Below are 20,319 nucleotides of genomic sequence, written 5' to 3' on the forward strand. Positions count from 1 at the left end.
TGAAAATGGGAACGACCTGCGCTTTCTTCCAGTCGCTAGGTACTTTACGTTCTTCCAGCGATCTACGATAAATTGCTGATAGAAAGGGGGCAAGTTCTTTAGCATAATCACTGTAGAATCTTAAGGGTATCTCGTCTGGTCCGGATGCTTTTCCGCTACTAAGTGATAGCAGTTGTTTTTCAATTCCGATATCGTTTATTTCAATATTTTCCATTTTGGCATCCGTGCGACGGCTGAAGTCAGGGACCGTGTTACGATTTTCCGCAGTGAAACAGTTTCGGAACACTGAATTCAGTATTTCTGCCTTTCTTCGGTCGTCCTCTGTTTCGGTGCCATCGTGGTCAACGAGTGACTGAATAGGGGATTTAGATCCGCTTACCGATTTTACATATGACCAAAACTTTTTAGGGTTCTTGTTTAGATTGTTTGCCAATGTTTTATGTTCGAATTCGTTGAATGCTTCTCTCATTGCTCTCTTTACGCTCTTTTTCGCTTCGTTCAGCTTTTCCTTATCAGCTATGATTCGACTACTCTTAAACCTATCATGAAGCTTTCTTTGTTTCCGTAGTACCTTTCGTACATGATTGTTATACCACGGTGGATCTTTCCCCTCGCTTTGGACCTTAGTCGGTACGAACTTATCTAAGGCGTACTGGACGATGTTTCTGAATTTTTTCCATTTTTGTTCCACATCCTCTTCCTCAGAAATGAACGTTTGATGGTGGTCACTCAGATATTCTGCGATTTGTGCCCTATCACTCTTGTTAAGCAAATATATTTTCCTTCCTTTCTTGGCATTTCTTATTACACTTGTAGTCATTGATGCAACCACTGACTTATGATCACTGATACCCTCTTCTACATTCACGGAGTCGAAAAGTTCCGGTCTATTTGTTGCTATGAGGTCTAAAACGTTAGCTTCACGAGTTGGTTCTCTAACTATCTGCTCGAAGTAATTCTCGGACAAGGCAGTCAGGATAATGTCACAAGAGTCTCTGTCCCTGGCTCCAGTTCTGATTGTGTGACTATCCCATTCTATACCTGGTAGATTGAAGTCTCCCCCTATTACAATAGTATGATCACGAAACTTCTTCACGACGTTCTGCAGGTTCTCTCTGAGGCGCTCAACTACTACGGTTGCTGATGCAGGTGGTCTATAGAAGCATCCGACTATCATATCTGACCCACCTTTGATACTTAACTTAACCCAGATTATTTCACATTCGCATTCGCTAATAACTTCACTGGATATTATTGAATTCTTTACGGCTATAAATACTCCTCCACCATTGGCGTTTATCCTATCCTTGCGGTATATATTCCATTCTGTGTCTAGGATTTCGTTACTGTTCACTTCCGGTTTTAACCAACTTTCCGTTCCTAATACTATATGCGCACTATTTCCTTCAATAAGAGATACTAATTCAGGAACCTTGCCCTGGATACTCCTGCAGTTTACCAATATTACGTTAACTTTTCCTGTTTTTGGTCTCTGAGGACGGACGTTCTTTATCAACGATGATAATGTCCTCTCTGGTAAGCCGTCAGGTATTTTATCGTTTCGCCCAAGGGGGGGTCCCTCTAACCTAAAAAACCCCCGTGTGCACGCCACACGTACTCTGCTACCCTAGTAGCTGCTTCCGGTGTGTAGTGCACGCCTGACCTGTCTAGGGGGGCCCTACAGTTCTCCACCCAATAACGGAGGTCGATGAATTTGCAACCATTATAGTCGCAGAGTCGTCTGAGCCTCTGGTTTAGACCCTCCACACGGCTCCAAACCAGAGGACCGCGATCGACTCTGGGCACTATGCTGCAGATATTAAGCTCAGCTTGCACTCCGCGTGCGATGCTGGTTGTCTTCACCAAATCAGCCAGCCGCCGGAAGGAACCAAGGATGGCCTCAGAACCCAAGCGGCAGGCGTCATTCGTTCCGACATGTGCTACTATCTGCAGCCGGTCACACCCAGTGCGTTCAATAGCTGCCGGAAGGGCCTCCTCCACATTACGGACGAGACCCCCCGGCAAGCACACCGAGTGCACACTGGCATTCTTCCCCGACCTACCCGCTATTTTCCTGAGGGGCTCCATAACCCGCCTAACGTTGGAGCTCCCTATAACTAATAGGCCCGCCCTCTGTGACTGTCGGGACCTTGCCGGAGAATCGGCCACTGGCCCAACAGGCGAGGCATCCTGTGGTGGCTCGGAAACGATGTCATCACCACTAGGAAGCACCCCGTACCTGTTGGAAAGGGGTAAGGCATCTGCCACGCGGCCAGATCCCACCTTTGCCTTTCGGCCAGGCACGCGCGAGCCCACCACTGTCCGCCATTCACCCTGGAGTGATGGCTGACCGGTAAGATGCTCACTGCCGGAAGACGCAGCGACATCAGGGGTTCCATGTGATTCCAAGGCCACCGAAGTAGGCATAGGTCTCACCACAGTTGCCCCATCGCCACTACGAGCCGACGCCTGCGCCTCGAGCTCGATGAGCCTAACAGACAAAGCCTCCACCTGCCCCCGAAGAGTGGCCAATTCTCCTTGCGTCCGCTCACAACAACCACAGTCCCTACACATAACTATGTTTACCCTATTCTATACGGTGACAAATTCCCAAGATAATCTTCTGATGAGCTACTCTGATAATCAAGAAACACTCACTGAAATACGTGACGCGAAAACTACGCTAGGTTTTCCCAGAAAAACTATTTAAAAGCTAAGCGCAGCAAATAGGTACAAAAACGCTTTATACAAACAGTACTCGCTGCTGCTGGTGCTCTCGCTCTGGCTGTCACAAGACTCTTAATCCCCAGGAGAAAATTTTAGCTTTGAACCTTCCAAAGCGTGTTCACGTGGCAACACATAGGGAAAAGGGAGAAACTGATAGTCTTTACTTGTGTCAATGACACTGGAACAAATTTCCATGACATTGCCCTCAAGGTCATTTACCTTTTATAGCCCCTCTATCTACTCCTTCCACCTTTCAACTTTCTCCTCTTTGCTTATTACTGGAGTTTCATCTTAGCTGTTTATATTTGTACAGTTGATTTTCCTTTTTCCAGCCATTACTAACTTTCGTATATGCGGCACCTACCTTTTTTCTAGTTATACAAGCTTCTAAATCCTTCCATTCCTGGTTAGCCATTTTGCAGTTCCTTCAATTTTATTTTTGAGTCATTTGTATTCCACTTTGCCTGCTTCATTTGCTGAATTTTTGTGTTTTGTTCTTTCATCAATAAAACTATTTCCTGTGACATCCAAGGAATTCTACTAGATCCTATTTGATTCTGTTGTCTTTATCACTTCATCTCCCCCCCCCCCCCCCCCTCAGGTACAAAATGTACTCTTATTTCAGCTTTTGATCTGTTACTAAATCTCTTTTATTGCCCCCAAGAAAGTCAGAACGTAACTGAACAATGTATTTAGGTACCAAAGTACATATGCAGAACATGCTGCACAATCAAAACCATTACCAAGAACTGAAGTTTTCATGATCGTATTATATCCACCATAGACATAAAATTCACTACCTTTAACAATGCAGTAATCTAAATTTGACAAATTTTTTAGTCTGATAATGTTATACATATTTCTGATGTCCCCTCCCCCTCACCCCCACTCAAACTCTCCCTCCCCCTTCTTCTATCTCCCCACTTCTAAAACACAGTCCATCAAGAGCCACTTCAAACAAGGTGATGACCACCATCTGCATGATGTTCAAATTGCTATGTGAATGGAGAAAGTCAGTTTTAACTCATTCCATGTGCACTTACAGAACATAACAATGAAGTAAATTTAACATGCTAATGGGATACAGTAAAAATTTACAGAAACACACAAGAACTATTATGCCTTGCTTACTAACCTTCCCTGCACCCACAGGCCCAATAACAGCAAGCAGCTTTCCTGGGACAACTTCTAGAGACACATTCTTCAAAGTATTGTCTGGTGCATCGTCCTGCCATTTTGCAGTTGCATCTTCTAATTTAACAACTGGATTTTCTTTCTGAATTTGTTCCTTTTCATCCTTCAGAAGGATAATGCCATTTTCATGAACAGCACCCATGTTCACAGTCTTTATTTCCTCATATCTGAGGAATTTCTGTGGATATATCAGTTAGTTTATTAAACATTTATGTATGAAGAGTGTATGTCAGTCCACACACTTAAGAACATTACCTCAATACGTCTGCCAGAAATCAGACCCTCAGCTACAGCAGTGATTGCTTTAGGGAAAGATTCACTCATCGTATGTTTCATGAGGTTGTAATATGCTGCTACAACAAAAACCTAGAAACAATAACAAAAATTTCACACAGTAGGATAAGAATTCTTATTAACTATATCTTTAATCAAAAAGTTTGATAAATACTGGAGAAATTCTCTAACCTTTTCCGCTGTCACATCTTCTCCCATCATTACATATATTACAATGCTCACAAATGTAGATAGTCTAGTAATAAAAACACCCATTGAGAATGTAATAGCTCGAATGTACTGCATAGATTTTATAGCATTCATTTCTTTCCTATGGAGAAAGAATAAAGCAATTATGAAACACAGTCAGAACACTTCGAAAATATTTCAGAAGTTTCTTCAACAAATGGTTTATATGTATTAACTAACAATGCCAGTACTAAAAATCATACACAGAGTAAACTAGCGGAACAGAAACAAGACAATGGACAACAGTAGGAAGATGTGCTCACATAATAAAGGAAGGAACAAAAATTGCAGCTACGGTACTTTTGCAGAAAAGAAAATTCAGTTTGTAAAACTGCTAATGTATGGGGAAAAAAAAGGAAATATGAGGAGAAAGGAGCATCGAAGCATCATATACAACTCCCCAAATTTCTCTGTGCATTTCTGAATACAACCATGATCACACATTTTTTAAAATGTGAAATAATCACACTGATTAAGATACACACCTGCGTGCAGCAGCAACTAAATTTGTGAAAGACTTTTCCCATGCATACATCTTGATAACCTGAATTCCAGAAATTATCTCATTCATGATGCGGACTCTATCATCTGTGCGAAGAGCTGTTTTGTATCGAAATTTTGATGTCAATCTTCCAAGATACCCTGCAAAAACATGGAGTCTCAGTAGCTTACTGAAGCAATAACACTATTACAAGTGAAAAATAAACAACACAACTAGTAAGGAATGTAAAAACCAGACTTTAAAAGCTAACACGATTCCCCTTGCTCCTATTGTACTGCAGCATCACCTTTCTGCAGACAGCCAATAAGAATGTAATTCATTTAGTAAAGTATGGTAGTGCCTCATTCAATCACAGAAAAGGTAAGGAGCAGATACTAAACGTTTATGAGTGTCGGCAATATTTAGGTGAGATGAAAACAACAAACACAGCAGCCACATTAAAGCATTACAAAATGCTTTAAAGGAAAGAAAAAATGCACATGTAGTTTTCCCCTGTTGCAATAATTTTTCAACAAAAGTACATGTCAATGACTGTCCTCTACAAATGACTAACTGTACACCTGCTTCAATACATAGCTTGCCTGGGACTGGAGAGCTACTCCCATGTCTTAAGTCAGTAAGAGGCTCACTAGCTCATTGGTACAGTGCCAGATTATGGATCCTAATGTCCAGAGGTTGAGTACGAGTATTTCTGTTCTGTGACTTAACTTTTTCTTCTGGCAAAAAGAATGTAAAAAAATGCCAAGTAGCACCATGGTTCAGAGTTCAAATTAAGCTCTAGGGTCCCCTATAATTGACTGGGTGAGTCAGCTGAGAGGTCAGAGGAAGGCAAGGGATACCACCTCCACTAAGACCATACGCCAAGTACGCACTGTGGTGTTCGAACCAACCTTCGTCGTGTTGGTAGCTTTACAGAAGAGTAAGGGAGTGTGTGTGTGAAGAGGCATGATCATTGTTAAGAGATCTAAACCTACATACCCAGAAGAAACACTCGGGAAAAACTGGAAGCTCTTCATAGTCAGTAAGTGGAAACAAAAACTGTTACATTCCTAATGCAATTGGTCTTTTTTTTTTTAGAAGATGGCCAAATACCAACATCTGAGTAACTACCAGATATTTTTAGCCCATTATCAGTGTGGCCATTCAATACAGCAGGGAACATAGGTATAATATTTAAGAACACCACAACGGTCTTTAAAACATGTTCAAGCCATTATAAGCACCACAAATTCATTTTATTGGAAAAAAAAGGAAAGGTTATCACTGCATATCATATTTTACAGACCATAACACACTACCGACTATACGACGCACCTTAATTTTTTGGCATTTTTTTAAAAAAGTAACATTTTTATCATCAGACTGCAAAGTCAGCTTCAAAAATTCTAGTTTATAAAACCGAACTGACATTCGAAGTCCCTGAAAATTGTCATCTGAAATTTTCTTTTCTTCTCCACTGACATGTTTGTTTGTAGGTCATTTTAAACCTGCCTTTAGTGTGAATTCGTGTTGGGAGTCCTCCATCATCTGCTTGTTACAGTCCTTCCTCATGTAGACCTTAAATGGTTTATTTGCCAAGACATCAAGAGGCTGCAATTGTGAATTAAGTCCTCCCAAAATAACAGCAAGCTCGCTATTTCCCTGTATCAATCTCTCTTTCACAGAATTTTTAACGACTGCTGAACTGATCTAGCACAAGAAGAGAACTCTTCTTCAATAAAGCACCTTTCCTTCTCTCCCATACCATTAATCTGTAACTTCATACCAGCCTCATCCACCCAAGCCTTACATACACCACCACCACCACCACCACCACCACCACCACCACCACCTGGCAGTATTTTACACAGTTTTGGGATTGTTTTTCTTTTGAAAATGATCACTGGATTACTGCTAGTACTGTCAGCACAAAATGAAAGGAAAACAGTGTATCATCCACTTTTTTTTATAGTTACAGTTTTAGTACTTTTCATGGCAACAGTTCTGTTACTCAGCACATCAAATGTCAGGAGTTTTGTACATATTCACTATTTAGCTTAGTTCCACAAAGGTTTTCTTAGGGTACACTGCAGTTATATCTTATGAGCATGTATTTGAATATTTCTTGTATTAATTCCAATGCTACTTTGACAGTGTCCTTGATTCCATTTCGATATGTCATCGCCTAGCTTTGGCTATTTTGCACACAGTTCTCGATTTGCACATTTACATAGTCTTCCTTGTTGGTGGAGGGCCAAAATGCCACTCAGCTGCTCTGTTCCCAAAGTGTGCTACATATGCTATTACATTTCATTTATAGCCCACGTCATATTAATAGCTTTTTTTTTCCTTTACAGAACTAGCTACTAATAAAAATACTGCACTGTTATTGACAACACCAATCACTTTCCATTCATTCAAGTTCACTGGCACCATAGTCCGCAATGACGCAGCATTACGAGGCAGAAGAGAGGAAGTTTTAGCAAGCTTGTGAATCCCTGCAACTCTTGTTCGTTGTTGCACTGCTACTGCCAGCTGAATCCAATATTGGCAGATAGAGGTAGGTCTCCTGTGGCATCTAATATATGGTCATTTTTAAGACTGGAGGGAATTTTAAATCAAACATTGGACATTTTTATATTCAAGTATAAGATATCTGAATTTTAGAGACTTTTTTTTTTAAGAAAAAAGTGCATCTTATAGTCTGGAAAACATGGTTTCTATAGTAATGTATAAAGTGGAAATTGGTTTCGAAGAGTCTGTATTTTTACAATATTCTAGTAAAATTCTGATGGACATAGACTATGTTTTTTTAAACAACAATGAACTGGTTTCTGTTAAACCTACTATGAGACAAACTTTAGTGCTTTGCTGTGAATGCGCAGTTTTATTTTATTTCTCGCAGTTCATTTTAAGTAGAACAGCTCAAATTAATTGGGTAAATCTGATATGATGATTGGTATACTGGTATGAGAGGAACCACTCCAGCTGCTGAATGTGACAACAGTAGCTTTAATAACATCATTTCACATATTTTCCATCTCTGAACTAGTACCAATACAAGGCTTCGGACAATCCAGATTGTATAGCAGTAGTAGTAGTAGTAGTAGTAGTATCATAAATCAGTAAGCCAAAGATACAATCTTCCTAATGTACAAATTTTGTGTTACGAGTTCCCAGAAAAAAAAAAAACAAAAAGGAATTACACATTTTCAGAGTTGGTTTTAAAGAACCTATAAATTGCTATTAAAAATATAGTAAGTGTACATCCAAATTTTTATTAGAGTTTTGTGTGAAAATCTGAAATAAATTCATCAAGAATTTTTGTGAAGCTTTTCATCCACATACTATACAATCTATTACAATGTTGAGTTCCATACCTTAGAAGTGGGTGAAGTTGCAAAAAGGAGCCAAAATTATGTTTTCTGGCAGTTCTCAGGGATACCCGTAATTAGGATGCATATCCAATCATGCAGCAGATTAGAGAGAAGTCAACAGCATGCAGCCTCTAAGCAGCAATCTGCAGATTTGTGTGGGAAATGACTTAATATGCCCAATATGTTTTTGCTTAGTTTCACTTCACTTTTAATTCAAATGGAGGAGAAGTAAATGACTAGATAACGAAAAAAGCATGAGGGAACATTATGTGAGAGTAAGAAACAATGCAGCAACATAATTCAACCTTTAAATAGTAAAAGAAGTAGTATGAGGATTGAGGATTGATCAAATTTCTAATTATGACAGCACAAAAATAAAAGTATGTAATAATTTTTTGTGTGATTGTAGGAAATCTATAGTATTGGTAAACATTGAAAGCCTCACACTGTAGTACTGCTGTATGCCTTTAGAGGAGCCAGAAAAAATTCTGCAGTCTACTGATAGTAATGTATTTTCTGTCAAATGTTAACTTTCACGGTCAGAACTGTCACAGTTAACAAAATATTCTGGGCTATTATGCCATGGTCTAATGGATTTCACGTTAAAACCCAAAAATTTCATCCCCATCTTAGAAAGACATTTTCAAGGGGGTATCACAGCTCTGTTGAATGAATGTAACAAGACAGGGAGTGAATTTTACATTCAACAAAGCTACAATCCCCTTGAAAATGTCACCTGCAGATAGGACAAAAGTCAGGTTTTAAAGTAAAATCCATTCAACCATGGCGTAATAGGCTGGAATATTTTATTAATGCGTTTTCTGCATTTGAAGAGGAACATGCTGCAACAATCTATGCAGAGTTCGTAGAAGTGCACAGCAACACCACACTATCAAATGACAGTTGTTAGATGGTGTTTCCAGAGTGGTCAAACAAATCTGAATTATGAACAAAAAGACAAATCATCTCTGTGAAGAAAAACATCAAAGCATCATTGTGAAAGTGAAAAATCAATTGCGGAAACAGTCACAAAAACATACTACAGCAAACTCAAACTACCGGAGGCTCAGGACGAACCATTATAGCCCAAAGACAGCTTGAGATTGGTTGGTGTCAACATCTGCAATAGTTGTGCCACTGCTCTGGCCTTAACTTAAGCATTGCAATGAATGTCTATGGCCCTTCTCTGCATGAAGAGCTCACTTCCATGCACCACTAAGATTATATCCACCATCACAATTGAAGGTTCTCTCTCACACATTCTTGTTTCTACAGCTTCTTTAATTATACAGTCCCAGTACGTGGGAGCAGAGGGGTAAGACTTCTGTTTCATGAAACAGTATTTTATGTTCGAGAGGCTGCACTCAGCAACTGCAGATTTCATCAGCTCACGATTTTTAATATGCCATTCATGTTCTGCACAGTGATCAGAAATGGTGCGGATGGACTGGCCAATGTAATTTCTTGTGCATTCATATGGGATGTTGTAAATTCCAGGAATCCTGACGCCAAGACTATCATTTACAAGGCATACCATCTGCTTTACTCTCTTTGGAGGTCGAAAAACGGATCAGATACCTTGTCTTCCTAGAAATCTGCCTGTTTAGCTGGATGTAGCACTGCAGAAGGGAAGGAATGCAATTGGTGGCCCATCCCGTGAATGTTCAATATTTCCACTTTTCATTTTCTTGGCGAATGCCGACTCGATATCACATGACCCATTGCTGTTCCCCTGGAACACATACCAGTACTTCAGATAATTGATTTCAGAATCCAGGTGGTCTTCACCAGAAAGTTTTTGCTCTGTGTACCAGGGTATTTAATGCCACTCTCTTCTGTACTGGATGGTGGAAACTCTGGGCATTCAGATATAAATCTATGTGCAGCAGTTTGCAGTACACACACTGAGTGGCCAAGACATCCATCTGACTTTCATTGTTCCAGAACATCTAGAAACAGCATCCTTCCCTCTTTCTCTGTCTTGGCGGTGACCTGGATGCACGCTACTCATGTGTTCCTGGAAGTGCTCAAGAGCTTCTATGCCATGCTGCCAGACCATAAACATGTCAACATTATGATAAAATGAAGATATATGAAGGGGAGCTGAATTTAATGCACATTCTTCAAAATTTTCAATAAAAAGTTGACTGTTGCTAGAGCCAATGTTTATACCTTACCATTCCATCCATCATTTCATAAAATTTGCCATTGTACAAAATGTAGATGGTTATCATAACATGTCTGAACAATTTGATCATTTCAAAGAGTTGGCCAAAACAATATTTCACTCATGCTGGATGTGATCTCACTGTATACAAAAGTTCCTGTGGAGGACACGTTAAAACTGTTGGCAGAGCATTTTCCTCTTTAAACGATAAAGTTGTTCTGACATGTTATGGCTACCACCTGCTTCTTTTATGACAGTAAATTTTATGAAATGGACAAAATGGCTATGGGTTCTCTGTTGTCTCTATCAATGGTCAATTTTTTTTATGGAATATTTTGAGGAACATGCATTATATTTTATCGTTATGTTGACGACATGTTTATGGTCTGGCCACATGGTGTAGAAGTTCTTTATTAGTTTTAGTAACATATGGAAAGCATGTACCCAAACATCCAGGTCACTGTCAAGAAAGAGGAAAGGCTGGCACTTCTGGATGTTCTGGTACAACTGAAGTCAAATGGGCTTCTCAGGCACCCAGTGTACTGCAAACCAACAAACACTGCTTTATATCTGAATGCCCATAGTTTCCACCATCCAGTATAGAAGATACCAGCTTCAAATACCCTTGTACACAGAGCAGGCAAAGTTACACTCAAGCAGCAGATGCTTGCGGATCACTGGTGCAGCACGCTACCTGTGCTTGGCCACAAGAGGAGCTGCAAAGCCGTGCACGGAATGTGGTGTGACCCCAATGCAAATTGTCATGCACCGTTATTACGACACAGCAGAACTACTGTGTTTTCACGCCACAAAATGGGCAGAAATGGCCAGAAGAAGACGGCAGACCCAGAGAAAATGCTTTCGACACCACAACGCACTAGGAATGCAGAACAGAAGCACGACTAACGTTGTGCACCTGTCCCCCTCTGTACAGTCAGTGAATTAGCGGGTCGTGGGCAGAAATGTACGATATCGTAGCCAGCTGCTGCAGGGAAGAAATAGGTGTAGAGTCCCTCGACTCTGATGCCATTGTCCAGTTGCAGGCAGCGAGCATGGCCGACCGCCGCACACTGGAGAGCGCAGTGGTTGTGCACATAGTTGATCCACCTACTGTGGAGAAGACGACCGCACTGAAACAGCGCAAAAAGTTATCCAAGGCTCTGATCAGGGGCTGCCTCGGCTCTGTGATGAGAACATGGACCAGGAGGGGCTATCATGTGCCAGATTCCGGAGTGCAACCACTAAGTTGCACAATCGCATGAAGAAGAAAAGACTGCCGCTGTACAACGTCATTGTGGAAACTGTGATAGATGGCAGAGACATCTTCAGGATAAGGAGGCTCTTAGGCTTACCTGCGATCATCTAAGCTCTTTCCCCTAGCCATGGACCTTAAGCCTCAGTGCTTTAGGTGCCAAGCTGAAGGACATGTGGCTAAATACTGCCGCAACTGGCCACGATGTGTTCAGTGTGCTGGGGTGCACGACACCTGCACCTGTGATAGACGAGATGAGTCATCAACTTGTGCTTGCTGTGGCAGGCCACACGTGGCAAACTGGCATGGCAAACTGGCATGGCAAACTGGCCTTTCCCAGCGACTGAGAAGACCAGACGACCACAATTTAAGTGTTGCTGAACAAAGGCGCAACCGAAGAGGTGAGAAGACAGCCCCACTGCCAACAGGTGGCTGGAATACCGTGCCGGTGGAGTTGCGCAGGGGACCAGCCACCAGTTGTAACACAGCAGATGCCACAAGAGCAGGAGATATGCGCCATGCTGGCAGCCTTCTAAGCCACCATGGACTCAAATAGGGCAGTTTTTAAGGCCACCCTGTCTGCAGAGACAGAGGAGGCATGCAACCAACTGCAGCAATTGTGCTCGCAGCTGGCGCTGCCCCCCTTATGGAGCAGCCGGCAGAAAAAAACAGCATGACGGACGTGCTGAAAGAGGAGAACACGGGTGCCGCCGCAAGAACTCCAATGCCCATTGGTTCCAAGCATCTCTGCTCTGACGAGTGGGCTACCACAATGATCAGGACACTCACTCAAGGGTATCAGCTACATTGTCCACTACATGGAAGAGAGAACTGCGGCCCTCACTGAGCCTGTCAGCACAGCCAACGAGGGAGGAGTGGTGCTGCTAAGCGACAACATATCTCCGAGCGTTTGGCTTCGGCACTCTTCCACCAGACACAGATGGGTGACCTGGGCCTTTCCCCGTGCCTGGTCACCATTGACGCTGGGCAACAGGGGGCTCCCACAGCCTAAACTGCAGCACTGTAACAGACTGGTCTCTTATGATGAACATATGGCTTGGCACGGTATCCACTTGCACGATACCCACTTCTAACTTAACCCATCCTTGCATGACGTGCCGCAGTCAACAAGATTCTGCTACTGCTCTTACCACCCTACCTATCACAGAAATTTTTCCCTTGGCACTTGCTTTGGCTCTTTTTTTCCCTCTACCCTTCAAACCACTACCCTTCGTTTACTTTCGACCCAGTTTGTCTCCAGATGAGCGCGTATTTATTGTTAACCTTAACCAGATGTACACAAACATCACAGTATCCACACCCTGTGTGACCTTACTTTAGTTGAAACTAACCCTTATGCAGAGATGGTAGTAAATCTTTTGTGTTGGTCATCATGCCAGTGTTGGTGTGGAGGGGCTCCACCTCTTTATAAAATTTATATAGCAACGAAGTTTCTTACTAAGACCGCTTTGATTCAGAGGAAAAGTGAAAATGTTGAACATTCATGCGATGACATACCAAATTGCATTCCTTCCCTTCTGCGGTGGTACATCCAGCAAAATAAGAGTCCTGAGAAGATGAGGCATCCGATCTGTTTCCCAACCACCTAAGAAGGTAACAGATGCCATGCCTTGTTAAGGATAATCTCTACTTCAGGATACCTGGAATTTACAACATCCCATGTGAATATGCAAGCAATTACATCAGTCAGTCCATCTGCACCATTTCAGACTGCTGTGCAGAACGTCAACGGCATACAAAAAAAATCCCCGAGCTGGTGAAATTCGCAATTGTTGGGCACAGCCTCTCAAAAACAAGCTCCCACACAACTGGACTCTTATAAGTAAAGAGGCTGTGGAGATAATAGCAGACAATATTAGTGGTACATGGAAGTGAGCTCTTAATGCATATAAGAGCCATAGATATTCATCACAATGGTTACAGCAAGGCAGGAGCAGTGGCACCACCAGTGCAGGTGTTGATACCATCTGTGACAGCATGATTTAATTATCAACCCATCAGATGTCATCTTTGGGCTATATAATACTACCACAGCAGTGATTTTCATAGTCTGTTGTTCCTGACGACGATTGTGGAAATCATCAAAAGCTCGAGGTTTAAACCTGATTTGAGGCAGCAAGAAGTCCAAGAAAGTTTCATGCACATCGTCCATCACTGGTAAAAATACATGACACTTCGGGATGAATATGCAGATGGAGACTGACACAATCATCAAATTTCACTGTTTCATGCACAAACACGCAAGAGACAAACAGACTGATTCCGTAGGGTGGAAGGAAGATCAAGACTTTCTAACATTATGGCAACAAAGGCATACAGGACTCTTGTCAACAGTGGCAATTCATGATCGTACGAGGAGGAGATCAGTTGTTCTTGTCCTACTCTACCTCCTGTAACCTAATACTCTGACTAACATCCATTTGTATACCTGTCCCTCTTCCAGATGGACACACTGCCTTAATGAACCTATGATGACAAAGAACACTTTCATTCTGTGACAACTCTACACAAAGTTTTAATTCATGGTACAACACAATTTCCTGTGTTTGCGTAATCTCTATTAGGCTGCAGTTGTAGAGGAGTGGCACAGCATAATCAGAGCAGCACCGGCGAAACAAATCAATGTTGTTGAATGTGCATGATCATAGTGGTGATGCAAGCAGAGCTGTGTGGTCAGTACCATTGCTGGTGTTTGTGTTTCCTTTGGCATCAGCAGCAGAAGGCTTGACAGCAATTTTTTTTTCTCTGTGTCCTTTATGGAACCAGTGATACAACCACAATCACAAATGATCTCAATGTGGCAGCAGAATTACAAACTACAAGCACAGAATACATTTCCATAATCTTTTTTCTTTCAGTGTCATAACTACAGGCAATAATAAAGTTAAAGTACCACAGCTGATGAATACACGAAGATCTTTTTTTATTATGTGAAATAAGTACACAAAACTGCCTCATAGGGACAGCTTTATTTGAAGCTCTGATTAAGTTTCAACCTGCCTTCTAAATGCCTTGTATATAATACAGAATTTCCACAGCATGTTGCTCACTGACACTCGGGGGATCCCTCTAGGTCAATGACAGTGTCGTGGAGAACATGTAACGTTCACAATAAACATGAGAAAATTATGGTGAAGTCTGTACTGGCTTTCAGAATATGCTTTACTTAGTGCTCATTATTCCTGAAGCACATTGAAGTAATTGTCGTGATCTGGAAAAGCGTTTGTTGAAATATTCTTTCCCTGGATCTATTACCATGAAGTGTTTCAGGTTGGTTTGGGATGCATGGTGGTTCGTTATACTTCACCTCACGCACGTAACATTTCAATAAGTTGCCACCTGAACACTCCTTTTACATACAATGAATGTTGCTTACTGAATATTTGGTCACCATTGAGTAGTATTAATCAGTATATAACTAAACTTCCTGGCAGATTAAAGCTGTGTGCCCGACCGAGACTCGAACTCGGGACCTTTCCCTTTCACGGGCAAGTGCTCTACCATCTGAGCTACCGAAGCACGACTCACACCCGGTACTCACAGCTTTACTTCTGCCAGTATCTCATCTCCCACCTTCCAAACTTAACAGAGGCTCTCCTGCGAAACTTGCAGAACTAGCACTCCTGAAAGAAAGGATACAGTGGAGACATGGCTTAGCCACAGCCTGGGGGATGTTTCCAGAATGAGATTTTCACTCTGCAAGTTTCGCAGGAGAGCTTCTGTAAAGTTTGGAAGGTAGGAGACGAGATACTGGCAGAAGTAAAGCTGTGAATACTGGGCGTGAGTCGTGCTTCGGTAGCTCAGATGGTAGAGCACTTGCCCGCGAAAGGCAAAGGTCCTGAGTTCGAGTCTTGGTCGGGCACACAGTTTTAATCTGCCAGGAAGTTTCGTATCAGCACACACTCCGCTGCAGAGTGAAAATCTCATTCTGGAGTATATAACTAATCTGTGCCCTGAATCTGTGTGTGTTCTTCCTCCAACTTGCCTCATACTTTGCCTCCTTACAGACTGCATATAAAACAGCTGAAAATTAACTTATCGTTCATTCCACCACATAAATGGGAAGTGAGATTCCATTCACTTTTTTTATATGATCTTCTAAACTACAACTCAATACATGATGAATGAGGATAGTTACTAACTCATTTACTATAGAAATTCTTCCAATCCTTACATGGCATATAGCAAACCAGTGCTTGGTTAAAAACACCCTTGGTTGCAATTTTAGTTTTTTTATTTTTCAACAACGCGTTTTGCCTTATTTAGGCATCTTCACGTTATCTACATAGAAAACAGGGAACAAATACATCTATTTAAGAATCGTGATCGCATTGTGCAGACTTAGATAACTTATAAGCATGTACAAGATCAGCTATTGAAAGAGTAAATACCTTAATTTGGTATTTCTTAGAAGAATCCTTTAGTCAGTGTAGCCAAAGGGCATCATGTAATATATCCAGCCAACATCACCTTCATTAAACCCAGTAAAAACTAGAAATATAAAATAGTAAAATCATTACCTTTTCTAGATGAACGCGACAGGCACCAAGATCCGTGTAACACGTTCCCATTCATTACTCGCTCCTGTGAACAGGAATGCATTATGCAGATCTTGGTGCCTCTCGTGTCCATCTAGAAAAGGTAATGATTTTACTATTTTATATTTCTAGTTTTAACTGAGTTTAACGAAGGCGATGTTGGCCTGATATTCTACAATGCCCTTTGGCTACACTGACTAAAGGATTCTTCTAAGAAATACCAAATTAAGGTATTTACTCTTTCAATAGCTGATCTGTTTATATAAGCTTAAAGGTTATCCAAGTCTGCACAACGAAATTGCGATTCTTAAATAGATATATTTGTTCTGTTTTCTATGTAGATAACCTGAATATGCCTAAATAAGGCGAAACGTCTCGTTGAAAAATAAAAAACTAGAATTGCAACCAAGACTGTTTTTAACCAAAACTAACTCACTGCCCTCTGTAGTACATACATAACACATCAAATATTCAACTTGATAATTAACTATTACAAGACACTAATTATCTTTGACATTTTGCATTCTCATATTTCATCGAGCTCTTTCTTCAGCACTGCTCAATCCCTGGAACTCTTCTCTCTTCCTCTGCAGCTAGGTCATCTGACTTCTACCCACTTCCGAACAGTCACTGGATCAATGGCTCTGATCTCAGCATCTACGATTTAAAACACCTCCAAACAGTGGGGCGCTCACCACTTACACCACTTATCAACTATTCCCAATCACTAACATCTTTTCTCTGACTTTTATTTAAGGACGTAATACCTCTCATTCAAGGAATGTGATGTATCACTTAATGAAGGCAACACCTGAATCCTTTGATAGGGGATAGTCTAGTGGTCTATTAAGCTATCCTCCTTGCATCAAGCAAGATATATTGGAAGAATAAAATCTATCGCCTTCTCTTTCTTTCCCGTATCACCCAACATCAATTACAATGAATTTCCTTTCAGGATCTGCAACTGCTTGTAGGATGATGAAAATATTTTGTAACTATAAACAATGCACCAGAATTTTCTGAGTGATATAGATGACTGTTTTCTACCATTATCACCAACTGCATTTGGAAAGTTCCGTATTTATAGTATTCAGAAAATCATCTTTAGATGGCACTTGTGTCATGGCTGAAGGCAATCCCACAACACTAGTATTTGACTCCAGAATTCTTACGAAGGTTATGAATACTATTGTAAAAGTCAGAGACCTGTGTCGAACACTACTTCTGGTTTCTAGGACCTTCTAAATATTCTCTTTTCACTAGCTGTCTATGGCACTTGGAAAGTTATAATATTCCATTGAAAACAATCTGTCATTACTTGTATCTCACACTATACACAATAACCATATGGCAAACTACTCTCCACTTTGCATACTATCATTTGCCAAAATATCGTTTTGATATCTCAAACCATTTATGAGACACATGGGCGTCTTGAATATTTTATTCCTGCTTTATTGTCTGGGAGTGCAAGTTTAACAGAGCGTGCAATATATGACCCATGTTCTCAAGAATCCCACTCCAAGTTTAAAGAATAATTCAATATGTTAACTACTTCTGGTATGAAGCAACATATGAGTTGACTTGCACCAAACGCAAATTCAGTGACTCCTATTTTTCATTGCAAAGTATTCAATGCTCTTTTAGTAGTTTGCTCAGCTTTGAAATATCATAACCGTGCTGATTAACGAAATGATAAGCATATCATTATGCACCTGACGAATAAACTACAAGATGTACGCGAATCAATTTTTTTTTACTGTGTAGCTTGTTTAAAATCATTTGAGAAAGACTGCAGATTGACCAGCTTGTGTGTTTGCCATCCCCACAGTCAAGTGAGCCTGCCTGTTGCCATGCTGCTCCCTGGCCCCACTATCACTGGGACCAAAGCAGCTCTGCCCTGCTTTGTTGTGCCACTCCACTATAATGCAAGACTTACATTTATTATTTTTATAATCCACTTACCTTGAAAGGGAATGAATAGCAACATGCAAAGAATACCACCAAAGGCAGCAATACCAATTCTAGTCCATATGAAATATGTTACAACAGCTGTTTCTAGAGGCCCAAGCCACAGATAGTGACCGAAGATGAACATAAAATCAAATCTGTGCACATCATTAGCCATCAGATTGACCACTTGTCCCACAGTTGTTTGTGCCAGTGCTGTCTTACTAAGCCTCAGTGCCTGTGCAACATAAGGAAAAAAAAATAGAGAACTTGTCTTGTTAAAAAAAACACAACACACACACAGCAAAAAAATTTTTTTGTTTCTACCATGCTGTACAGTTTGTATGCCTGTTAATCCTGTCACAATAGTTCCTATTTGGTTCACAAGATGGACTACTACTTTACTTTATACAGCAATGCACATATCTAGTTTGGCAATATTATGACAAGGATAGATTGCTGCTCACCATACAGCAGAGATGTTGAGTCTTGACTGAAGATCTCTGCTACATGGTGAGTAGCTTTCTACCCTCTTCGTAACATTCTCGATATTCCTTCCTGGATTTTTCCATTCTTCAACTACGTAGTTTGTCAAATTGAGATCTGTTCATAAAATTCCAGAATATTTGTAATTTCGTGCCAATGGTGTGCTGGAGCAAGATGCAGTTGTCATCCGTGAACATGCCTGTGTTTTATGTGTAAGTGCTGGAAGACCCAGTGTCTTATGTCTCTTAGTTATTGTTCAGTGCTGTATTGAGTAGAGCATTTTGTCGTACAGTTTGTGAATTTCGAGATAGCAAAAAAAGGAGGAACAACGTGTCTGCATTAAATTGTGTGTGTGTGGAACACACTAAATGATTGAGGAACTCTATGGTGATGAGTAAGCCATGCTCGGTGTTACAAATGGTTCATGCAGTTTAAAAATGGCTGGACATTAGTAAAAGATAACCCTCGTTCAGGACGTCTACCAGCGACACTCATGCCAGAAACGTAAACAAAATTGTGCATTCCAATCTAAGACTGACTATCTGAGAAATTGCAGAAGGAACATTCCAGCTGGATTGTGTCATGAAATTCTGACATCATGGAATGCATGTTGCCTCCAACTTCGTCCCAAGGCTCGAGTCAATACCAAAAGATCTTGGCCTCGCAATCTGTGAAGATCTTTTGGATTGCACAAATGAGAAGTTCCTTATGAAAATCCTAACTGGTGATGAGTGTTGGTCTATGGTCATGATGGTAAGACTAGTGTTCAACCTTCACAATGGGTTGGGAAAGGTTCTTCAAGACTAAAGAAAGCTCGTCAGGTCAGGTAAAATGTCAAAGCCATGATAGTTTTCTTTGACTTTGACAAGCTGGTTTATAACTGATTTGTGCCACAGTACAAACTGATGGTACTATCAGAATGTGTCATGACACCTGTGAAAAAATTTAAGATGGAAATGGACCAAAACGTGTCTAGAATTCACGGCTCTTGCATCACAATAACACACCTGCACATTCATCCCCGTTTGTGCATGACTACCGCACAAAAAACCACATCACTGAGCTGCCTCATCCTTTGTCCTCTCCAAACCTGGCCCCTGCAGACTTATTTCCAGAGTTTAAAACCTCACTGGAATGACAAAGATTTGGAACAATAGATGAGATAAAAGAAAACTCACAGACAACACTTCGCACAATCCAGCAAGTGGTGTTTCTGAAACTGGGAATGGCACTGGGAGTAGTGTGTCAATTCTGAAGGAGAGTATTTTGAAGGAGACCATGCACAGTAAGTAAAAGGTAGGCGTAGAAAAATTTTTGAGCAAAGTTCCAGAATTTTTTGAATAGACCTCATATCAGCCCAATGCCCTTAGGAAAAGCTTTTATATTATGAAATACGCCTACCTATGATATACAATCTAAAATCTCAAATGTTTATCAACCCCTTTTTTTCAGGAAATCAATCAAAAAGCTAGTGAAATAATAAGAATTGCACACATTTGTCAGTCATTTACGAATTAACATGCAGGATAATTACACATACCTTAATACCTACTTATCTATCTTGAAAAATGCCTCTGTGTTTAAGGAGAAATTGTCATTGGTAA

At 40.9% G+C, this 20,319-nt stretch overlaps 1 protein-coding gene across 2 annotated transcripts in view; it reads right to left on the bottom strand.

Moving 5' to 3' along the window:
• The window catches only part of LOC124594749 (probable multidrug resistance-associated protein lethal(2)03659), a 288,064-nt gene that overhangs the window by 69,719 nt on the left and 198,026 nt on the right, over positions 1-20,319 (bottom strand). For both annotated transcript variants that reach the window (XM_047133129.1, XM_047133130.1), the window contains 5 exons: positions 18,245-18,467; positions 4,929-5,085; positions 4,387-4,525; positions 4,177-4,287; positions 3,863-4,099 (listed from right to left, as the gene is read on the bottom strand). In XM_047133129.1, coding sequence (XP_046989085.1) covers positions 3,863-4,099; positions 4,177-4,287; positions 4,387-4,525; positions 4,929-5,085; positions 18,245-18,467 — 867 coding nt within the window. The remainder of the gene's footprint in view (positions 1-3,862; positions 4,100-4,176; positions 4,288-4,386; positions 4,526-4,928; positions 5,086-18,244; positions 18,468-20,319) is intronic.

The sequence above is a fragment of the Schistocerca americana genome, chromosome 2 (assembly GCF_021461395.2).
Source record: "Schistocerca americana isolate TAMUIC-IGC-003095 chromosome 2, iqSchAmer2.1, whole genome shotgun sequence".
NCBI lineage: Eukaryota > Metazoa > Arthropoda > Insecta > Orthoptera > Acrididae > Schistocerca > Schistocerca americana.